This window comes from Drosophila erecta, unplaced genomic scaffold (genome assembly GCF_003286155.1).
Source record: "Drosophila erecta strain 14021-0224.00,06,07 unplaced genomic scaffold, DereRS2 tig00000092-arrow-pilon, whole genome shotgun sequence".
In the NCBI taxonomy this organism is placed as follows: domain Eukaryota; kingdom Metazoa; phylum Arthropoda; class Insecta; order Diptera; family Drosophilidae; genus Drosophila; species Drosophila erecta.
In genome coordinates, this window is record NW_020825207.1 from 15,967,576 (window position 1) to 15,987,102 (window position 19,527).

At 37.9% G+C, this 19,527-nt stretch overlaps 1 protein-coding gene across 1 annotated transcript; it reads left to right on the forward strand.

Moving 5' to 3' along the window:
• The first annotated feature begins 16,934 nt into the window (after positions 1-16,934).
• LOC6549221 lies at positions 16,935-17,692 on the forward strand. The gene has a single exon (XM_026980683.1). The coding sequence runs from the start codon at positions 17,052-17,054 to the stop codon at positions 17,616-17,618; it is 567 nt and encodes a 188-aa protein (XP_026836484.1). The 5' UTR covers positions 16,935-17,051; the 3' UTR covers positions 17,619-17,692.
• Positions 17,693-19,527: the final 1,835 nt, after the last annotated feature.

The following is a 19,527-nucleotide window of genomic DNA, read 5'->3' on the forward strand; positions in this document are numbered from 1 at the left end:
ACTACTTTAAATATCTAGATTTTAAATAAATTAAAATTTAAGAGGAAAAAGTATTTCGATCACCTACAAACATTTTCCTTTTTCTGTTTTGTGTACTCTGCGGTTTTTGCAGCAATTTTCGTTTTGACATCTCTTTTGCACCAAACCCAGTTTTCCAGCTTTTTTTCGATGCAAAACTCGTAGATTATTATTTGCACATTTACCAATGCAAGGCGTGTGTATTTGTGTGTGTGTGCAGTTGTTGTTGTTTGTGTTATTGCCGTTGTGGGTTGGCAATTTGCATGTGGTTATGCGCAAATTTCATTGTTAAGCGCCGAAGCCAAAGCCATGCAAAGGGCAATTGCAGCAGCTCAGTTGAGTGCAGGTGTTCGCTGGCAGGACAAACAAACGGCTAAAAGGACTGGGGCAACAAAAAAAACACGACTGCATGAAAAAATTGTCCCCATCGAAGGCAAAATACCCTAGAAAAATAATAGTTTTTAATGCAAAGAAAGGGAAATCAACCACACCTAAATAACATTCACACTACTCGTAGAGAGTCAAGTAAATAGGTATTACCCTGTACTAATAATACTTACTTAAGCTATATTGTTTTGAAAAGTTTGGGGGCAATGAAGTGCAAAAATAACCTTATTTACCTTAGCATTTTTTTGTCATTTTAACAAGCATAATTAACTCGTTTTTAGCTTATGGCTTTTAGCTCTGCAAAAAGGCAATTCAGGTTTGAAATCGACACACAGTTTTGAAATGTCATCGGAAAACTAATGAGAAACTACCAGTTGTTATTTGCAATAAGTTGCGGCGACGAATCCGCACTTTGCCCATGTTTATGATAAGTTTTCGGAGTTGCAGCTCCAGTTTCGGCTAAATCTAGCCTCTCGCCACTCGAAATATGAATATTCATTCTGCAATTTGTGCATTAGTGCTTGCTGTAGGTGTTTTTGTAGTACTAGCTGTTGGTATTGCAGCTGTGGTAATTAGGTGCTAATGTTTCCCGGTTAGAGGGAGTGGGGGAGAGATGGAGAGATGGAGTGAGGGAGAGGGCTGCATGCAATTGGAGCAGTGCATGTAATTGGATGCGTCAGATTGCAAGCTAATTATAGGCAATGCAAATACAAATACCGGCAAGCCGCAGAAACTCATCCGATTAAACCTCTACCCATTCCATAGCTTCAAGGCGGTTTATGGCTGTTCCTTTTTTTGGACGGTGTATATATTTATATCCAAACTAATAGCTGCTTATAAATCTGGCCGCGCGCACCGCCTTAAGCCAAAGAATAAAAGCATAAAACTTTTCACGATAAATTTCACAAACAAACACCTGAGATACATCATTAGATTAAACGCAAAAGATACCGCGCAATGAAGACAAGCGGCGGAGGGCGGGAAAACGAAGACACAAAGAGGTTTCCTCGAAAAATCACCAGGGGGAGGAGATTAGCTTTTCCGTACAGTGGCGCACGACTAACAAAATTGTCTAAAATATACATATACTTCACTTTAGGGATTAACTAATACAAGTTGCTTCCAAAAATATATAAGAACAATCATATTTTCTGCAAAAATTAAAAAAAAAATGCTCTACTATATAGACATTAAATCGTGATGATATGAAAAACCACAAGTTTTTATTGCATTAGCCAATTCAATTGGCGAACTCCAACCAGAGATTACCTGTAAATCCTGTACACCAGCGATACTGCTCCTGATTTGCCATCCACAATTTTCCACTGCGAACTGGCAAGCTCATTAGTGAAAAATTACTTTGCGGTGACTTATGTCATTTTGCATGAATTTGTATTTGTGCTTTTGTTTCTCGCATCTACAGTGCTATTTCTGTTGGCTTTTACGCTGTGGCTGCTTTGCATTTGTGGCTTGCGGTTGGTCCTGGCAAAGAAATGGCTGGCCATGAATCATCATCTGCATCATTTGGCCGACAAAGACACCGAGAGACAGCGAGACAACTGTGAGGGGCAAATCCTTTGCCGGATTTTAAAGACAGCCAATTTTCCTCCTCGGTTACGTGCTGCAATTGCAAGGATGTCAAGCCATGCTTTGTGTGACTTTTGGCATGCAAATCATTGAACAAAATGCCAAACGCTCGGAGATTTCCCACTCAGTTTTTTAAACCGTAAAATATGTACATTTAATGAAGCCCGTAAATACGCAGACACACGCGTCATGAAATATTATTAACGCTGATGTTGCTGCTGCGGCTGGTAATTAAAAAATTTCTCATACGTCACGTGAGCCAATCTCTCTTGTTTTAATGTTTTTTCATAAATGTTACGCGTACGTTGCACCATGGGTGGCTGAAGTCAGCACTCAAATGTCAACAGTAAATGGTGAAATTTAATAAAACACAAAAATGAGCAGCCAGCAGAATGAAAAATTAAAAATTATAAAACACCCTGCGGACGCAGGCGAAAAAATTGTATTTATATTTCATCAGGCATTTAAACACTTATACGGAGTGTCAAATCTTTCTGTTGAAGCTTTAAGCCGAAGGGCTTAAAATCGTGTGCAGATCAGATGAAAATCTCGTTAATTTGTTGCGTTACTTGGCCACATTTACATGTCAAATATATATGCATTGAAAACAAAGAAAAAGGGCTCTCTCCAGGTGATTTAAGCGGTCTAATTACTTCAATTTTAAAGGAAGCGTAAACAATGTTCTTACTAGTTTACGAGTTTTAAAGAAATTCAATTTAATTACCTAAATGAGCTTTCTTTTTATTTTTGTTGGTGTCAATATAAAATCAAATGTAAACTGTAAACAAGTTAAAATGCAAATGCCATCACTCACTTATATATATAACAAACATACAAAATAAGCCCTCACGAAAAACGCAAATTTAATTCTGCAATAATTCTGGTTTGCGCAAAGCAAAACTCTGCATTTGACATTTTTGTGTTTGGGATCGGGTTAAATAAATTAAATTGTTACATGATAATCGCAAAAAAAAAACAAATAAATTGAGATAGAGATAAAAACAAGAATTGCCAGACCAAACGTTCCATCAATGAGGAATTTCAGTGTGTGCAAATTAAATTAAAATGCCAGTGCGCAAAAAGCTGGCGAAAGAAATGTGTTTTCTTGTTAGTTTTTCGCAGTTTTTTGATATGTGTGTGCGAGTGTGGTTACTGGTTTGGCCAGCAGATGGGTATGAAAAAAATAGAGGAGCAGTACTGAAATGGGCAGAAGGAGTGGCAATAGTAGCCTCGGCACGCTTCATATTGCTCACGCGCTTCGCTCCGCTTCTATTGAAGCAAAGGACGAAGGACGCAGGACGAAGGAAGAGCTCTCCTTTTGCCACCCAAGCCCCTCCATTGCAGTATTTTCATCAGCGCAGCGCGCACACCGCGTTGTCATTTATCAAAAAAGCTAAAGGAATATATTTGCATTCTGAAATATGGCATTTTTATTCATTGGTGTGTTGCATTTCGCAAAACGGCAACAACATGCTGCCATCCCTTCGCCCTGCCAGAATGAAAAAATTTCATATGAAATACGAATTCATAAGGCGAGAAATACGTGTGTGTGCCTGTGTTAGTTTGCGGTTAGCGTTGTGTATACGCCACGTTGCTCGCAATTTATTCAGACATTCACTTACATATAACCACATAAACACACACTCACAGCCGCACACTCGTTACATCAACACACACCTACACATGCTCATACATTTGCTTAATACTCGCCGGAAAGAAAGTTTTGCCCTAAGTGCATTGGCCAGTCCTTCGCCAAACTAATGACTGGCTGAGCTGCGAACTCTGAACTTTCTATGGCCGCAAATTTGATGGCGTGATCTGTAGTATAATCATAAAGCATACATATACTTATACTTATACACTTACACATTAATTTTTTTGAAATTAGTGCTGTTTGGCACTTGGATAATATTTTAACATCATTAAGAATCTTATGAAGCATTAATGTCAACAGACGTAACATTTTGATTATTATTATAGCTTTTCCTGTCTTTAATTAGCATTTAGAAACAATAGTGACATCCCAGCAAAGAAAACATTTGCCCAAACAAGTTGCTGTGCACAAATGAACACTGGACAGCCAACTAGTTCAATGCTATTGTAGATGAAGCTGTTCCACAAAATATTCCCCCAGCCATGCATAAAGACACAAATGGCCGGCATAAAATACAAAGCTTAATGCTTTAATAAAATGCCTCATGGGCTTACATACTCGCACACATGTTATTCAATTGCCAGCAGGCAGAAGGAGATCCTCTGGCTACGCCAACAAATTAAGCATTGACTACAGCTACGACTACACTATCCTGCGACAGAGATGGATGCTGGACCCAAGAAAGGGACAGCGAATTGGAGCACATGGAGCACGGCCAGCGGCACATGCAGCAGCACTTTAAGCACAGGTCGGGCTTAACACTCCACCACTCGTCTGAGTTCTCCTCGCCCAACTCCGACCCGCAACCACCTGCCAAAGTTACACTTTACTTGGCCAACAGTGTTTGCAATGGCCATCCGATACCCAGTGGGCGAAAAGTATGCCACATAGTCTGCCAACATAATGTTTGCATGAAAATGTACTAAGTGATTAAATAGGCCGGGAACTTTTTATTCATATCACATTTATTTCTTATTATCAGTTATCAAACTATTTTTGTTAATTTCCTAACATTTTAATGGCCAATTTTCGTATTTATTGAAGTTGTTTACTTAAAAAATTATTGCAATAAAACCCTTTTTAATAAGCATCAAGTTTTATGTATGTATATATACCAAGAATGGAACATTTTCTTTAAGCCGCCGAACCAATATTTTTCCCCGTTTGGTACACAACTTTGTGCTTGTCCTGTTGCCCTTCTATTTTACTCCTTACATCTGCTGGGCAATACTTTTCCGATGTTTACTAATTAACCGAAACATGCGCTTCTTGTAGTTACGCCCTACTTTGCCACTCCCCTTTGTGCCGCCCACATGAGCATGTGTTAGTGCGTGTCCTGAAACGTGCACATGTGTGTGTGCGTGGCATTGATGAAAGGCCTGGCCGAAATTCCAGCATCGGCTCTGTGTCTGTATTATTTTGCAATTAAGAATCTTCGCCCCAAAGCAACGCCCATATACTTTTAGCTTAACAGAGACCGGAAAAAAGAAGCATGGAAATCCAAAAGGAAGCGGCCATTTATTGGCTTTAAGGCTTTGGGCCGACTGGCATTACTCATTTCGCAGTCGTTGTTTTCTCTGTATACTTTTTGTCGGGCAAACACTTTAATTGCAAATTGCAAATTGCTCGTTGCGCATACGCCCCGTGTGTCCGCTGTTAATGAGCTGATAATGAATTTATTAAATTTACTACTCGTTTGCATTTTATAGTCCAGTCGATAGATAAATTAACTGTACGTTTGCTTTTTTTGCGGCGTTTGCTACTATTGTAATGAGCCAGCGAAATTATTTATTTATTATTTATGCAGAGACGAGCCATGTAAATTAATCCGAGTGTTGGTTCACATTTCGCCATATATACGATGTTAATTTATGCACTTTGTTTAATACCTTTAATGGTGCTATGAAGAAGGGAACAACAAAACTTTGCAACACATAAATCATTACCATTTACACAAATGAACAACCCACTGCACACAGACAAAAAATAACGATACAATAAGACCTAAAAGAGGAGTTTTCAATGTACTCTGCGATGTTTTTAAATTAAATAAATAAATTAGTTAAATAAAAAGGTAAACAAGTTTTGTATTTTCTTTGAACAGCGGGCATATTATACTTGTACAATGGCCATACAAATAAGAGATAATTTTATATAGAACTGTATATTATATTTTATTGCCCATTAATATACGCTAATCTACATCCTGGCTGTGGTTTTCCGGCTCGGCCATTCAAAATATAACATAAAATGTGAACAAGGCATATAATGAAATACAAATTAGGTGAATTTTATATTGATTTATTTATATGCATATATATGTATAATTTCTGCACACTTTTAACTTTTAATCCCCGGTATTTTACCCAACCCAAGTACCTGCGTTATGCCACAAAATTTGTAAGCATTTAATGCTAATTAATTTTAAATGCAATTAACTGCAGTGCTTGATTTGTTACTAACTGCCTTTTTTTACAAATAACAACACATATATTTCAAATTATATTATAAATATATATGCATTTTAATTGCCGTTTTATTTGGCTTAGCTTAAAGCGCAGTAATTAACGACGTGATGTGCATTGATACTCTTTTTTCTGCCCTCAAATTGCAGTTAAAATGTTGATTTAATTGGTTCAGTGAACTATGACGTGATGTTTGTGACCAAATAGTTGTGGCATTTTATTCCGAATTGATACATTTGTTATGCAAAGGTGAAACAAATTGTGATTTATAACGCGATTGAGATAGCTGCGTGCGGCTTGATATAATACCTTGACCAAGCTTGTTTTAAATATAGTATTTATTAATTCACCAGTTTGGCACATTAAAATAAATGTATTGATTTATAATTAACATCACATTACACGCAATGCATATTTTGTATACTGCAATAAAACAACAGTCCACAAATACATTTTCCATGACGACTAGTGTAATGGACAGCAATTTCCAAACCCCGCACAACGTGGATCACACTGTGCAAAAGTCAATACCATGTTTGCAAGTGTTGCTAGCATCCAAAAAGAGATTAGGTGCCTCTCCATATTTCTGAAACTTGAAATGGAACTGATTTTTTTAAAAGATACTCAATTTTATTACAAAATTACAATTGGCCTCGGCTTAAAAGGTTTCGGTATTCGGTTTACATAAATGTAGCAGAACTAATCGGATCGTTAAATGATGCTTGACCTAATTTTAAAGGAATATAAGCTTATCAGGCGTGGCTGAATCAACTTGAATTGGTATAAAACATTTGAATAATGTTAGGTACTCGATAGCAGCAAAGTGAAAACAAAATCATTTCATTCATTTATAGTTTCTGCATAACAGGTGCGTTCAGCTTAAGCTCTTTGTTCATAGCTATGTATAGGCATGATCTTTAACTAGTCATCCATTGTTGAAATAGTATTAGTTTTGGGAGAAAGTAAATTGATAAACTTACCTTACAATATTATTAATTTATTGTTTCACAACGGTAAGGAATGGAGCACCGCCTTGCAATGACTAAGACTATTGCAACAGTGCAAAGAAAAAATGAAGACATTTTACTAGACCACATTTTTTTGTTAATGGTTAAAACGCGCCTATACACACTTGAAGTACGAATGGAGAACATTTACCAATGTTAAGTATTTATATAGTTCATGGACTAATTGAGATGCTTCATAATGTAATCAAGGCACGAAGAGCGTTTCAAATTAAATACTTATATGGTAGAACCAAACACACTAGGATAAAAGATGCGTAACGCCATGCGATTTTTTTCCACACGATTTTTCCGGGCTGGCTCCAGGCTCTTTCTAATTTTTGTTCAAGAGCCAGAGGGAGAGCGCTCTAGAGCCAGCAGCTCTAGAAATTTTATGAAAAAATATTAATATTTTTCTGAAAAAAAAGGACAGATAGAGGAAAAAAAAAGGAAAAAATAGCGTAACAGTGTAGGGTAATCAATTTCTTTACATACATACATTCATACATACATACATTCATACACACACACATACATACATACATACATACATACATACATACATACATACATACATACATACATACATACATACATACATACATACATACATACATACATACATACATACATACATACATACATACATACATACATACATACATACATACATACATACATACATACATACATACATACATGCATGCATGCATGCATACATACATACATACATACACCGGTACGACATACATACCTACATACACCAGTACATACACTACATATACACTACACTCACTGCTCGACCGGTAAGAGAAAACTATTTTCCGACTCTAAATTAGAAGGCATTCCTTACAGTCTGCACTAGAACTAGTTGGGAATTATAGGGCTACAAGAAAATATTTTTCCTAAGCAAATAATCAAAGCGGCAATAATTATGTCTTCCGACAGTAAGTTAAACATTCTTCAGGCTTTAATTAAGACAATTTTTACTACTTTGTGCAAGTAACACATACACTGCATACATGCATACATACATGCATACATACATACATACATACATACATACATACATACAAACATACATACATACATACAAACATAAATGCATACTTACATACACCGGTACATACACTACATATACACTACACTCACGGCTCGACCGGTAAGAGAAAACTATTTTGCGACTCTAAATGACTTACATGCCTTACAGTCCTCACTAGAACCAGTTGGGAATTATAGGGCAACAAGACAATATTTTTCCTAAGCAAATATTTAAAGCGGCAATAACCATGTGTTTCGACAGTAAGTTAAACATTCTTCAGGCTTTAATTAAGACAATTTGTACTACTTTGTGCAAGTAACACATACATGCATACATGCATAAATGCATACATGCATACATACATACATACATACATACATACATACATACATACATACATACATACATACATACATACATACATACATACATACATACATACATACATACATACACCGGTACATACACTACACACACTGCTCGACCGGTAAGAGAGATTACTTGAACTATTTTGAGACTCTAAATTAGAAGACATGCCTTACAGTCTTCACTAGAACTAGTTGGGAGTTATAGGGCTACAAGAAAATATGTTTCCTAAACAAAAATCTATATTATTTGTACTCTGGCAATCGAGTACAAAGTACTCGTTAGTAAAAAGTAAAAACTCGAATTTTAGATTGCCTTAATATGATAATTATTTAATTACATCATAGAAATAGTAATAGGTGAATAAATGTACATAATAATTGTTGGGCAAATATAGACAATGGTTAAATCCTCTTGTTCAAGGTATCAACCTTATCTGAAGCATTGTAAGCAGCAACCCAGTCCAATGCGTTCTGCGTTTATTATTTATTTATTTAAAAATTTCCGCCTAGTCTCCGGTATGCTAGCCGCTATATTCTGGGCCCTCTTTGTGGTCCAACCTTTTTAGCCACTTTCGTTTTAATGTAATCAAATGAACGTGCCTCGCATTATTCTGTTGCCAATAAACTTCACGAGGCAAATAGATGAGGATTGGATACCAGTCCCCAATGGTTGTTGGATACTACTTTTCGGGTCTCGGGGGCCACCCACTGGATTTTATCGTGCTGCATTGCGAAATGGTAGTGAGAATAATAGTAATACATACTGGCTTCGACCGGTAAAACAATTATCTTAATTTTGATATAAATAACTAAATATTAAGAGTTTAAAAATCATATATTTCAATATCTTTTATTATTACAATTGCATTTTTTAATACACAACGTATTTCCAATCGAAAACATTTAAAATTAGTTAATATTTAATGAGAAGACTTAATTTATTATTAATTTAAAAGAAACACAACGTTTCTTTTATTCGATTTCCGCACAATTTATTTTAAAAAAACAGCTTATCTTACGAAAACTAAAGTTGTCTGAAGCCCATGATTTTAGAATTATTTTTCTCAGTGAGTATTCCCCCGACTCTTGGCCAACTCCCACGAACAATAACAATGAGCTGGCTTCGATTCTCAGTTGCTGTTGTGGAAACGCCTTTTCTTTTGGCCAACGTGTAAAATTGAAAAATTCTCTCAAGTAGCCGGCAACAGGGGAAGAAACGAAAACCGCAGGGTCCTCGAAAAGGTCAGGGGGTGGGGTGTAGTGGGCGGCAGGGTGTCCTGGGAGGAGGTGGCGGTCGCCTCTTATATAATTGAAAGGGACAACACGTCGAGTCGAGGCTATTAGGTTCGCTTTCTGCGCCGCTGCTGCGCCCTTTATCATTGCTCTTGAGACTCGGCGGCTAATGGATTTCAGTGGCACTCCCTCCAGATACACAGAGATATTGTATTTATGTATGTATTTTTTGGTCGTATATTTATGTATTTATTTTCACTTACAGTCCAAGTACTCGAAACGGCAAAGTAAACAATGCCAAACAACATTTCAATTCACATATCCGTACAGCGGTTCAAGGGCTTCCCCTAAAAGCACACCTCACCGCCCTCTAAACAGTAGTGAACTGGTCATGGCAAATATGCAAAATAGCTGAGAGGGAAATATTTCTATTATTTATTAACTCACACTCCCTATTTGCATTCGACTGTCCCCATCAACGATAGGGGATCTAAGAGAGGTGAAGGCACAATTTAGCGTACGAAGTGTGTTTAGAGGGAGTTTCCATATTTTTTTATTTTCTTTTTTTTTGGAATTTCCTCTTTTGTATATTTTTCATATTTTACACTTAGCCAGTGTCGAGAGACAGGATCAAGCTATGTCCTTTTTGTGCCACTCCATGCACTACAGGCAATCCAACCACTTTTAGAGTTAAATTATTCGCTTACACAGTCCGATTTGGCATTACCACAGATTATCAAGTAAAAAATATGGGCCTGCAACGAAATATGGGGTCCAATTATAGGGCCTTTCATCGAGCCAACCAGTCGTATACGCAATATGCATATATTTCCATTCTAATATATAACAATATATTCAAAACTATAAAACTTGGCTTTGCAACACATCTACCCGGTTTGCAGCTATATTTATTAATTTCATTAAAAACGTAAAATAAAATATATATTTTAATCATCTATAAAATTATAGCTTTAAACTGGTAGAAAATTATTATAAAAGTATAATTTTGTAAGTCCTTTTCAAACACAAACTACAAAAGTCTGTCAAAATCTATAGTTTAAAATCTCTCCCTTTGGACGCAACAAAGTGTGCTAGAAAAACGGAAATGCCGCGCACGCACACACTCAAAGAAAAAAAGAGTGAGTAGAAAATAAGAGTGTGAGTGAGCTGCGACATTGTAGAGCAGCTTCCATTTTTGTGTTTAGAACTCTCAATTGAATCTTGATGCACGTGCCCTGGCACAGAGCCCATATATAATTCCTGGGCGGACATTGCGATGGCATCGCATTCAGGGCATCCCCGGTCCCAAAGGATACAGGGTACTTGCTCCATGCCTGTGCCACACGCATCCCAATTTATTGGGCGGAACAAGGGGACGGTGGATTGCCGAGGGGGCTGGCAGTAGCCCAATGGGTTTTTCTTGTTCTTGTTTCATTCATAATAATTTTTATTATGGGTCATCGGCCATTTGTTTAACGCTATCCACATGCGAAGAAAGGGAAGAAAGGGTGTTCTGGTGGTTAAGTGGGTACAGCCGAAGGGCTCGGGCCCATTTCATGCAGTCCATCTATTAGAGAAAATGTATCCTGGGTCCGTTTTCTCATTTTCTCTGCTCTCCTTTTGCCGCTCCTCAATGCTTTTTATTTTCTTTATTTTGCATATTTTCATATTATTTGTTTTATTTATGGGTCCATGACTCTGATAAATGGCCGCAACTTCATCCTCCGTCCTGCCCACCTATCAACGTGTTGGTGTGATTTCTTTTCTTCACTAGATACCTTCTGAAGTTTCTCCGTTGTTTGGCCGAATTCGCGACATGAAAGGGCCAAAAATATGATAATGAAATATGTTTAAGTACCTCAAAACTAAAGGCCTACAACAATTGAGCAAATAATACTGCAAATTATTACTATTTTGGCATTTGGTTTACTCTAGAAAACGTATTTATTAACGACATGTTTCTTGCCACAAGTAAAGCTAAAATACAGAGTATCAAAAGTTTGAGCCTGCCATTTATAGCATTCGCCCACATTTTATCTACGCTTTCTCCGAAAATTATTTAAATTTCTTATGCAGGCCCTCGTACAAAAAGTGATTGACGGAATGGCACAGGATACAAAGAAGGGTGAGAAATACATGTGGGTCGGCGGTAGCAAATTGATAGATGTGCTGTCCGTCCGTTTCGAGGACCCGAAAGTGGCAGCTGCTCGTTGTCTGCACAAGAATTATGACGGCTAATAACAGGTCTAAGTGGTTGCTCTACGGTGTTCCATCAAAAATCGCATACAGCTGCTAACCAAAAATGCAATTGATTCGACATTTGGTGATGGTTTTCGACCATGGGATAAACCAAATATGAAAGTGCAGTGCGCAAATGAGTGCGCCACATGATTTATCGCTGTTTACATTTTGCTGTATATTACTTTTGGTCAGACGCAATTAAATTGAGCTTGATGCGGCATCAGAGTGAGGGCCCCATTTTATTTAATTTTTTTTTCTTTTCGTTGATTGTTCTGGGTGCAGATGTCAGGACATCCCGGTGTCGCTCCTCTCGAAGCCGAGATTCCACCCCTTTTGCATCCTGCCATGGTTCATCACGCTCGGCTACGTTTTCATTTTGGTTCAGTGTGCAGCGAAAAAGTTTTCCCTATGACAAAGTTTGTATCTGCGGATGCTCCCATCCTAACGTCCTTTCGTTGCGAGTGTTTTATTTAATTTCCAGCACGCGGCCATTCGCAATTGCAATTCAAATTCACATTGCAACGGAATTTTCGAGGGGCGACGTGGGCGTTGTAATTGGGCGGCGTTGCGGAGTGTGGGCGTGGCTGGGGTTTTGGCTTACTAACTTCCTCCTCAATTTTTGGTCCATCAAAGACACTGGCGTAGCTGAAATTGAATAGCTGTCCTGGGTTTTTGGGAAGCAGTTTGGTTTTTCGTTAAGCGTGGCGTCTAATAAATTACTTTATTGATTGATTTAGTTAAAGTGGTGAGGGTAGCTAAGAAATACGAATGTTTAAGAAATGCCAAAAAAATGTATTTAATAAGTAGCAATAAAAACGATTACCTTCTTAAATGCGTAAGTAATTTAAAGTCAATTTCAAGAATATGTAGAATATGATAGGGCTGACAACTTTTTGTTCTACCCATTACTTATAGGCCAGACACGCCCCACGTTGGGCGCCACTTTTTTACATTTAGCACTCCAATGTGCGCAGTGCTGCTGTTAAGCCAATCGTATTACTATTTGTTTAGTAGATGGTTAAAGTGGAACGCCAAAGGCTATGACCTAATTGATTTTATCCAAAATAGGTTAGTAACTCATGTCGAATATGTAACTCTGCGGGTTTCGTTTAACTGACTCGCAAACGTTTTGCTTAGCCAATTTGCAATTGTCTAGCTGAGCGACAGCCGGCAATTAAACATGGCTGCGCCGCAGGCGTAATAGCAAATGAAAATGTACCAAGCAAAATGTAGAGGATTGTTTGGCGGAAAGTTGTCGGCGCTTTGAAGCATTATCATCGTGTCTTGTCTTCTCCTGTGGCAATTCCATTGAATGTCCGCAGTCAGCCCACAATCTGTTTGTCTATATATATACACCTGATGATACTCCGCTTTTCGCATCCATTCGGGAAACTCCATGAGCATTTTCCACGCTCTTACCCTACTGCAGTGTGTGTGTGTTGGCAAATATGTCCTGCGTCTGTTTGCTCTTGTTGCGCTTTAATTTATGCCATCCAGCAGCAGTAGAAACAGCTCCTGTGGATGCACTCTACTGTTTTCCACCCGTTTTTTTCTCGTTTTTCCCCTCAAAACCTTCCTCAGTTTGTCTGTTTGGTGAAGCGAAACCTATTTTCTTTGCAGCTGATTGCATTTTATAGCATTGCAACCTGTCAGGCTAACAGCTTCAAACTCCCGACTCCTTTGGCCCAGGAATTTTCAGCTACACAACGCAACACCCGATCCCCCCTTCTTTTTGGCCAGTATCGCCCTCCGTGCTCTATGAATTTTTTAGCACCCCTCGCGTGCTGCGCTCAGGCTGAAAGAGCAAAAAAAGGCTGAAGACCAGCGGGTCAGGCAGTAAAATAAATAAAAGTTTATTTAGCGTGAAACCTACAGTTTCGGTACACTTAACTAAAAATAAAATCAATCACGTGAGTATTACTCATATTTTGCACATAAAATTCGATCAGACTTACGCACATTTAACTAAAGAAATAATAAATATAAAGCATTTTATGTCAGACCCCACTTTGCTTTTGAACATTTTATATAAAATTAAACTAAAATGGCATCCAAATCAAATATTTGTAAAATTTCACCGACTGAAAAATAAACGTCAAAAGTTAATATCTTGACCTAATTACGCAGAAACGACACACTTTTATTTTCATCCAATATCCGAATTTCCACATGATTTTTGTGTGCGTTTATTTGAAATGTATATTTGCTCACCTGGATTCGGCAGACATCGAATTTATTGGCACAAATCGCGTAACAATACGCGTTGCAGCTTTTCCGCTTTTAGCCATAATTTGGCTGCAATTGTTTTAGACCCGCGGCCACTTTTTCTGACACGAATTTCTATTTCTTTTTTAGCCGTCACCCTCTGAATTCGCCCTCTTTGTGTGCCAAGTGGCGTTATGCGATTCAAGTTGCGTTTAATAGTTAATGCAAAGCTTTTAAGCACCCAACAGCAGTCAACAGCAACAGCAAAATGGAAAAAATACAAAATAAATAAATGAAAAAAGAGGAAAACCAGCGCAAGAAATGCAAAAGTCACGCGGGGAACTCAAAGCCTCCCATACCCTCGAATTGGCACACATCTTGATTAAGTAGGTGGCAAGAACATTGTACGCCTTTCAATAAAATACATTCCTTTAGTTAGGCAGACTTTAGAATAAAATGGAAAATTATTAACAATAAGAAGCTTACGAGTATGTGCATGCATTGCAGTTTGAGTGTCTTTTTTTAGTTCAGTTCACTTCACTAAGCGTAACATTAAGTAAGTAATAGTAATAGTAATAGTAATAGTAATTTTTATTTCCGCTCCATACCTTGCTAATACTTGTAGGAATTTTTATAATGCACATATACCCGCTTCTTCTCACCTTTTAACGCTCAACTGGCTCTAACTGTTGGAATTAAATTTTTAGGATTTTCTATTGCAGACTGGGAGTGGGAAATTCCCGTCCTTTCAACTGCAACAAGGCGAAACAAGTGCGGCATGTAATTACATTAGCTTTTATTTCTATTATGCGCTCATAACGTATTTTTTATTAATGCAGCATTCCATTAAAGAACTTAATGGCGAACAAAAAAATAAGGGTCCTGCAAGCAGGACCTGGCGAGAAAATCGGAAAGAGGGCTTGGCCGGGTAATTAAAAATGATCGGAAAGTTGAGCCAACATAATGATGTGCTTAGCACAAGTACAGAGCAGTAGAGAGCTCGGTTGCCAGTTCCGTGTCCATTGCCCAGTGAAAATGATTTGCTCATTGGGCAGAAGAGATGACGATGACCCAACAAGTTGTTGAATGCTCAAGGACCTGTGGCAATATTTGGGTCAACAAGTCGCAGCTCACATCTGGAGCACACAAAAGCACTAAAAATGGGGCAGCACCTAAAGGTGAGTAAGGTGCACGTCATCTATGCATTTGAGCCACATATATGGCAGAATACAAACACTTATTCAGACTGTAACTCATATTTGCACAACTTTAAAGGAATAATAAACACCTAGTCTTGTTAAATAAATTTAAATGGCGCACATTTTCAGTTCAATTAAGTTTACCCAACCCATACAAGGCAAAAAATAAATTTAAAAGCTTAGCTTCTGTCCAATGTCTCTATTATGGTACATACAGTGAAAATTAGTGCAACAACTTAACAATTGAATATAAAATGACCCCGCGAACGCAATAACTTTAGCATTTAATTTATTTTTCATAACCCACAATATGCAGTCGCCCAACTGCAGCAAAACCAGAAAAAATCAAAGCTGAAAAAACACTAAAGAATATTTTAGCGGAATCTGCAATGGACCTACCATTATGATACACACAAAAAAATCAATTTCTTTTAATAGACAATATTCTCCTCCCGCATTGATATTCAAAAAATTTTTTATAAACTGGGTGAAGTTTATTAAAAAAAAGGATGATGGCAATCCACCCTTTCTGAGTGTCGCCGGGTGGCCAGCCAATATTTTATTCATTTCATTTTGACATAAACTGCGAAAAGTGCGGTGATAGAAAGAATTGTTCAATTTTTAGTTATTGTAAACGATCGGCCAAGTGTGAAAATGGTTTTCAGTTCGACTTTGAGTTTATTAAAATTTCTTGTCCGTCGCATTTTGCTATTGTTATGAAACGTCGAAGTTTGGCAAACGAACGAGCGCGATAACAGAAATTTCAGATATTTTCCATGGATAATTAAAGAAAATGGTTGAAGCTGAAAATTGACTGCGAAATCGAAAAGTGGAAACATTTAGTAAACTGCTTTTAAATTGGAAATTTAAAAAAGTCTTATGAATCAAATCTCTTATTTACTAGAACGGATAATTAACGATTATAAAGTAGTACCAACTAACAAGTACAACAAAAGTCAACTATGTTTACTCATCATATTCATAGTTTTATCTATACATATAAACATAGGTCTTAGAAAAATCAGATCAATTAAGCAACTGAACTATCTTTAAGTTAATTTTGTACTAAACACTCCTCCTAATCAGCCATACTAACTAAATAAGCTTCTTATTGGCAGACAGAGAAATGTAGGAAATTGCTATAAGAGGCGATGCTGCAGTTGGCAGCTTGAAACTTGGCCCAAAGCAACTTGGCCCGTCAAAAGTTTATGGCGGAGCGTCAATGCTATCGTCATTTTGCTTTGACTGCGCACATGATTATTACACGCGCTCACACACACTTTTTCACCCACACATACATACGCACCGTTTATACCCACACACTGACAGATAAACACATGCAAACTTTGAGCCAAAAACTTGCCGCAAAAAGTTTTTAAGTAAACGGAGGGGGCAAGCCGTAAAGGGTACGAAAAAATTAAACTAAAAACCAAACTTTAACTTAATGAAAATGCAATATTTGCGAGGGTTGTGGGTGGCCAAACTTTTCCTGCCTGCTGGCAATTTATGCACCAACGTAGGCCAAGTCAAGAAAATCAAAATGGAATCAAGTTTCACTGTTCTGTGTCCCTGATTTATACCATACACAATCAAAATCAGTAGTGTAGTAAGACTTTCCAAAGGCAAAAAAAGTCAAATACTCTTGATTATGGCAGAAAAGAATAGATCAAACGACTTAAGTCAGAACGAAGCCGATCCCGGGGATTCCGCTTTGAATGCAGCTGGCACCAAAAAAGATATGCACTTTCAGGGAAGAGGAAACAAATCTAGGAAAACGTCGTCTGAAATTAATAGGAAAAGGTCGAAAGCCTGTGAAAGAACATTTAAAACTGGCGAGAATCCAAAAAAGCCAAAGTCGTCACGGAATTTTGAGACAAAGAATATTTCAGGAAAAGTATCTGATGTCTCGCAGGCAGGCACTTCCCGAAATCAGGATGGTGAATCCCTAACCATAACCATCGATAAAGGAACAAAAGGTCGTCTGCAAACTGTCTTGAAACTGCTGGATCTTCTAGAGGGCAAATATGACAGTGATAGCGAGTGTTCGATGGATTCTAAATCTGGTTCAGTCAAAAGAAGTAGTCGACGACTGCAAGCTATGCAGGATATCTCGCACAGGGATTTTATGGGTCTGTGCAGGGATTGTCGAGCACGGTGCAGAAGTTGTGGAAGACGTCCTTCGGCAGTCCTTATGGCAAAACGTAGAAGATATTAATGCGGAAAATTAAAAATGGTATAACCGTAGATGGCAGATGCCTAAGTTTATAACAAATATATAACTTTTCTTACTACGAAGCACAAAGTACCTGATTTTCACAACTATATTCTTTAGCCGAACAAACGAGCTGCGACACATTCGAAAAAGAACTTTGCATCTTTTATGCCCTCCCCAAAAACACACAGATACTTTTTATGCGTCTCACAGCAATCAGTTTCTTTTTGTGCAAGTCTAGGGGAGTTGCTAGTTGGAAAAAGGGCGCTGGGATAATCCAAATCTCATTACGCGCAAGTCGTACTTAAGATTAAAAATAATTATTTCAATTTCTGTGCCAGGCCATCGTCACGTAGTCGCACAGGTGAGCTGCAGGGCGCTGGGAGCGGGGGGAGCGGTGGGAGCGGTGGGAGCGGTTGGAAAAAAGTGAAAATTCAATTAGAATGCGCCAACTTCATGTGAACAGGCAGCCAGGCGAGTCTAACTGTCTGGCTGTGGAGACGGCGTCCCTCTGTCTGGCAGGCTCCCCAAAATGCAGTGGCGGCATGTTTTATTACAGGTGGGTGGAAAATGGGTTGGAAAATGGGGTGGAAAATAGGGCGGAAAGTGGGGCGGTGGGTGTTAGTGGAGCGGCAAGGCGGAGATCCACCATCGCGTAATCCTTTTGCCAGCCTGCGAGCAACCACAATAATTTGATTTTACTTTGCTTTAACTTCATGAAAAAGTTTCAAGTTTTTTTGCCACACACACACACACACACACACACACACACACACCTCTGCTTGCTGCTTCTGATAAACTTTTTAATTTTGCTGCTGAAACTCATTTAGCGCAACGAAAGTGCGAAACTGCGGCGGCATCAGAGGATGATACGTGTTTTAGGATCGTCTGCTGCATATTTAATGGGGTCTGCAGGCCCCCACCAAAGGCCTTTTAAAGACCTTTTCCTACACATAGAAATATATATATTTGTATATATGTATGTATAAATATATATACTTTTTTGTATTATTTAAATTTTGCCTACACTGCGCCCAGGGCGCAATGAAAGCCGGAAAATCAACTGAGTTGGAACTTTGGCCAAACAAATTGCATGAAATTGCTACACGAACCGGATAAATACACAATCTACAAAAATTCATCTTCATTATAATGCCTGGTGGGGATGGAGTGGGTTTAAATGCATTTAAATAGGGCATAGCGAAGTGAATAATTCGGCGGCTTTTAAGCCACAAGCAAATTAAAATTGTTATATACTTTTGGTATAAGTCAAATTAAAGGATTTCTGTTTTTCGCAGCGATTTCGAATAATTCATTTATAAGTTTATTTAGTGTAATTCAATGTAGAAGCTGCATTTACTTAACTTACTTATTAATAGGGCATGAAATTTTAAATGTTCATTGTAATTTTTAATGGCAACCAAAAGCAACAATTTATCGTTTTGAAAATCAATAATTAAACATGAACTGTGGATTGCATAATTACCACTTTCTTCGATTTGGTTACTTCAACATTATTTTTTTAATTCATTTCGGATTAAAAAAGTACGAATCTACATCAAACACTCTGAAATGTCATTTGGCAAAAGCTGTCGCCGTGATTGCGTTTTCTAGTTTACTTTTGATTGCGTCCAACTTCAATTCGTGGCAGTAGTGAATTCCTGAATTCGGAACACAATAGTTGAAAAGCTATCCCTTTGCCAAGGTAAAATATTTTCCGATTGCTAAAAACAATGAAATGCAATTTTTTCGCCACAAAAAGAACAGCCAAACATTTCCACCCCCCGTCTTGCTCTTTCAAAAAGCAATTCTATTTGATGCGGTGGTAAAAGTGTTTGGATTTGAATTAATAGGATTAGAACGAAATGACTTTCAATGGGGGTAAATAAATTAAAGTGCTTTTTGCCATTGA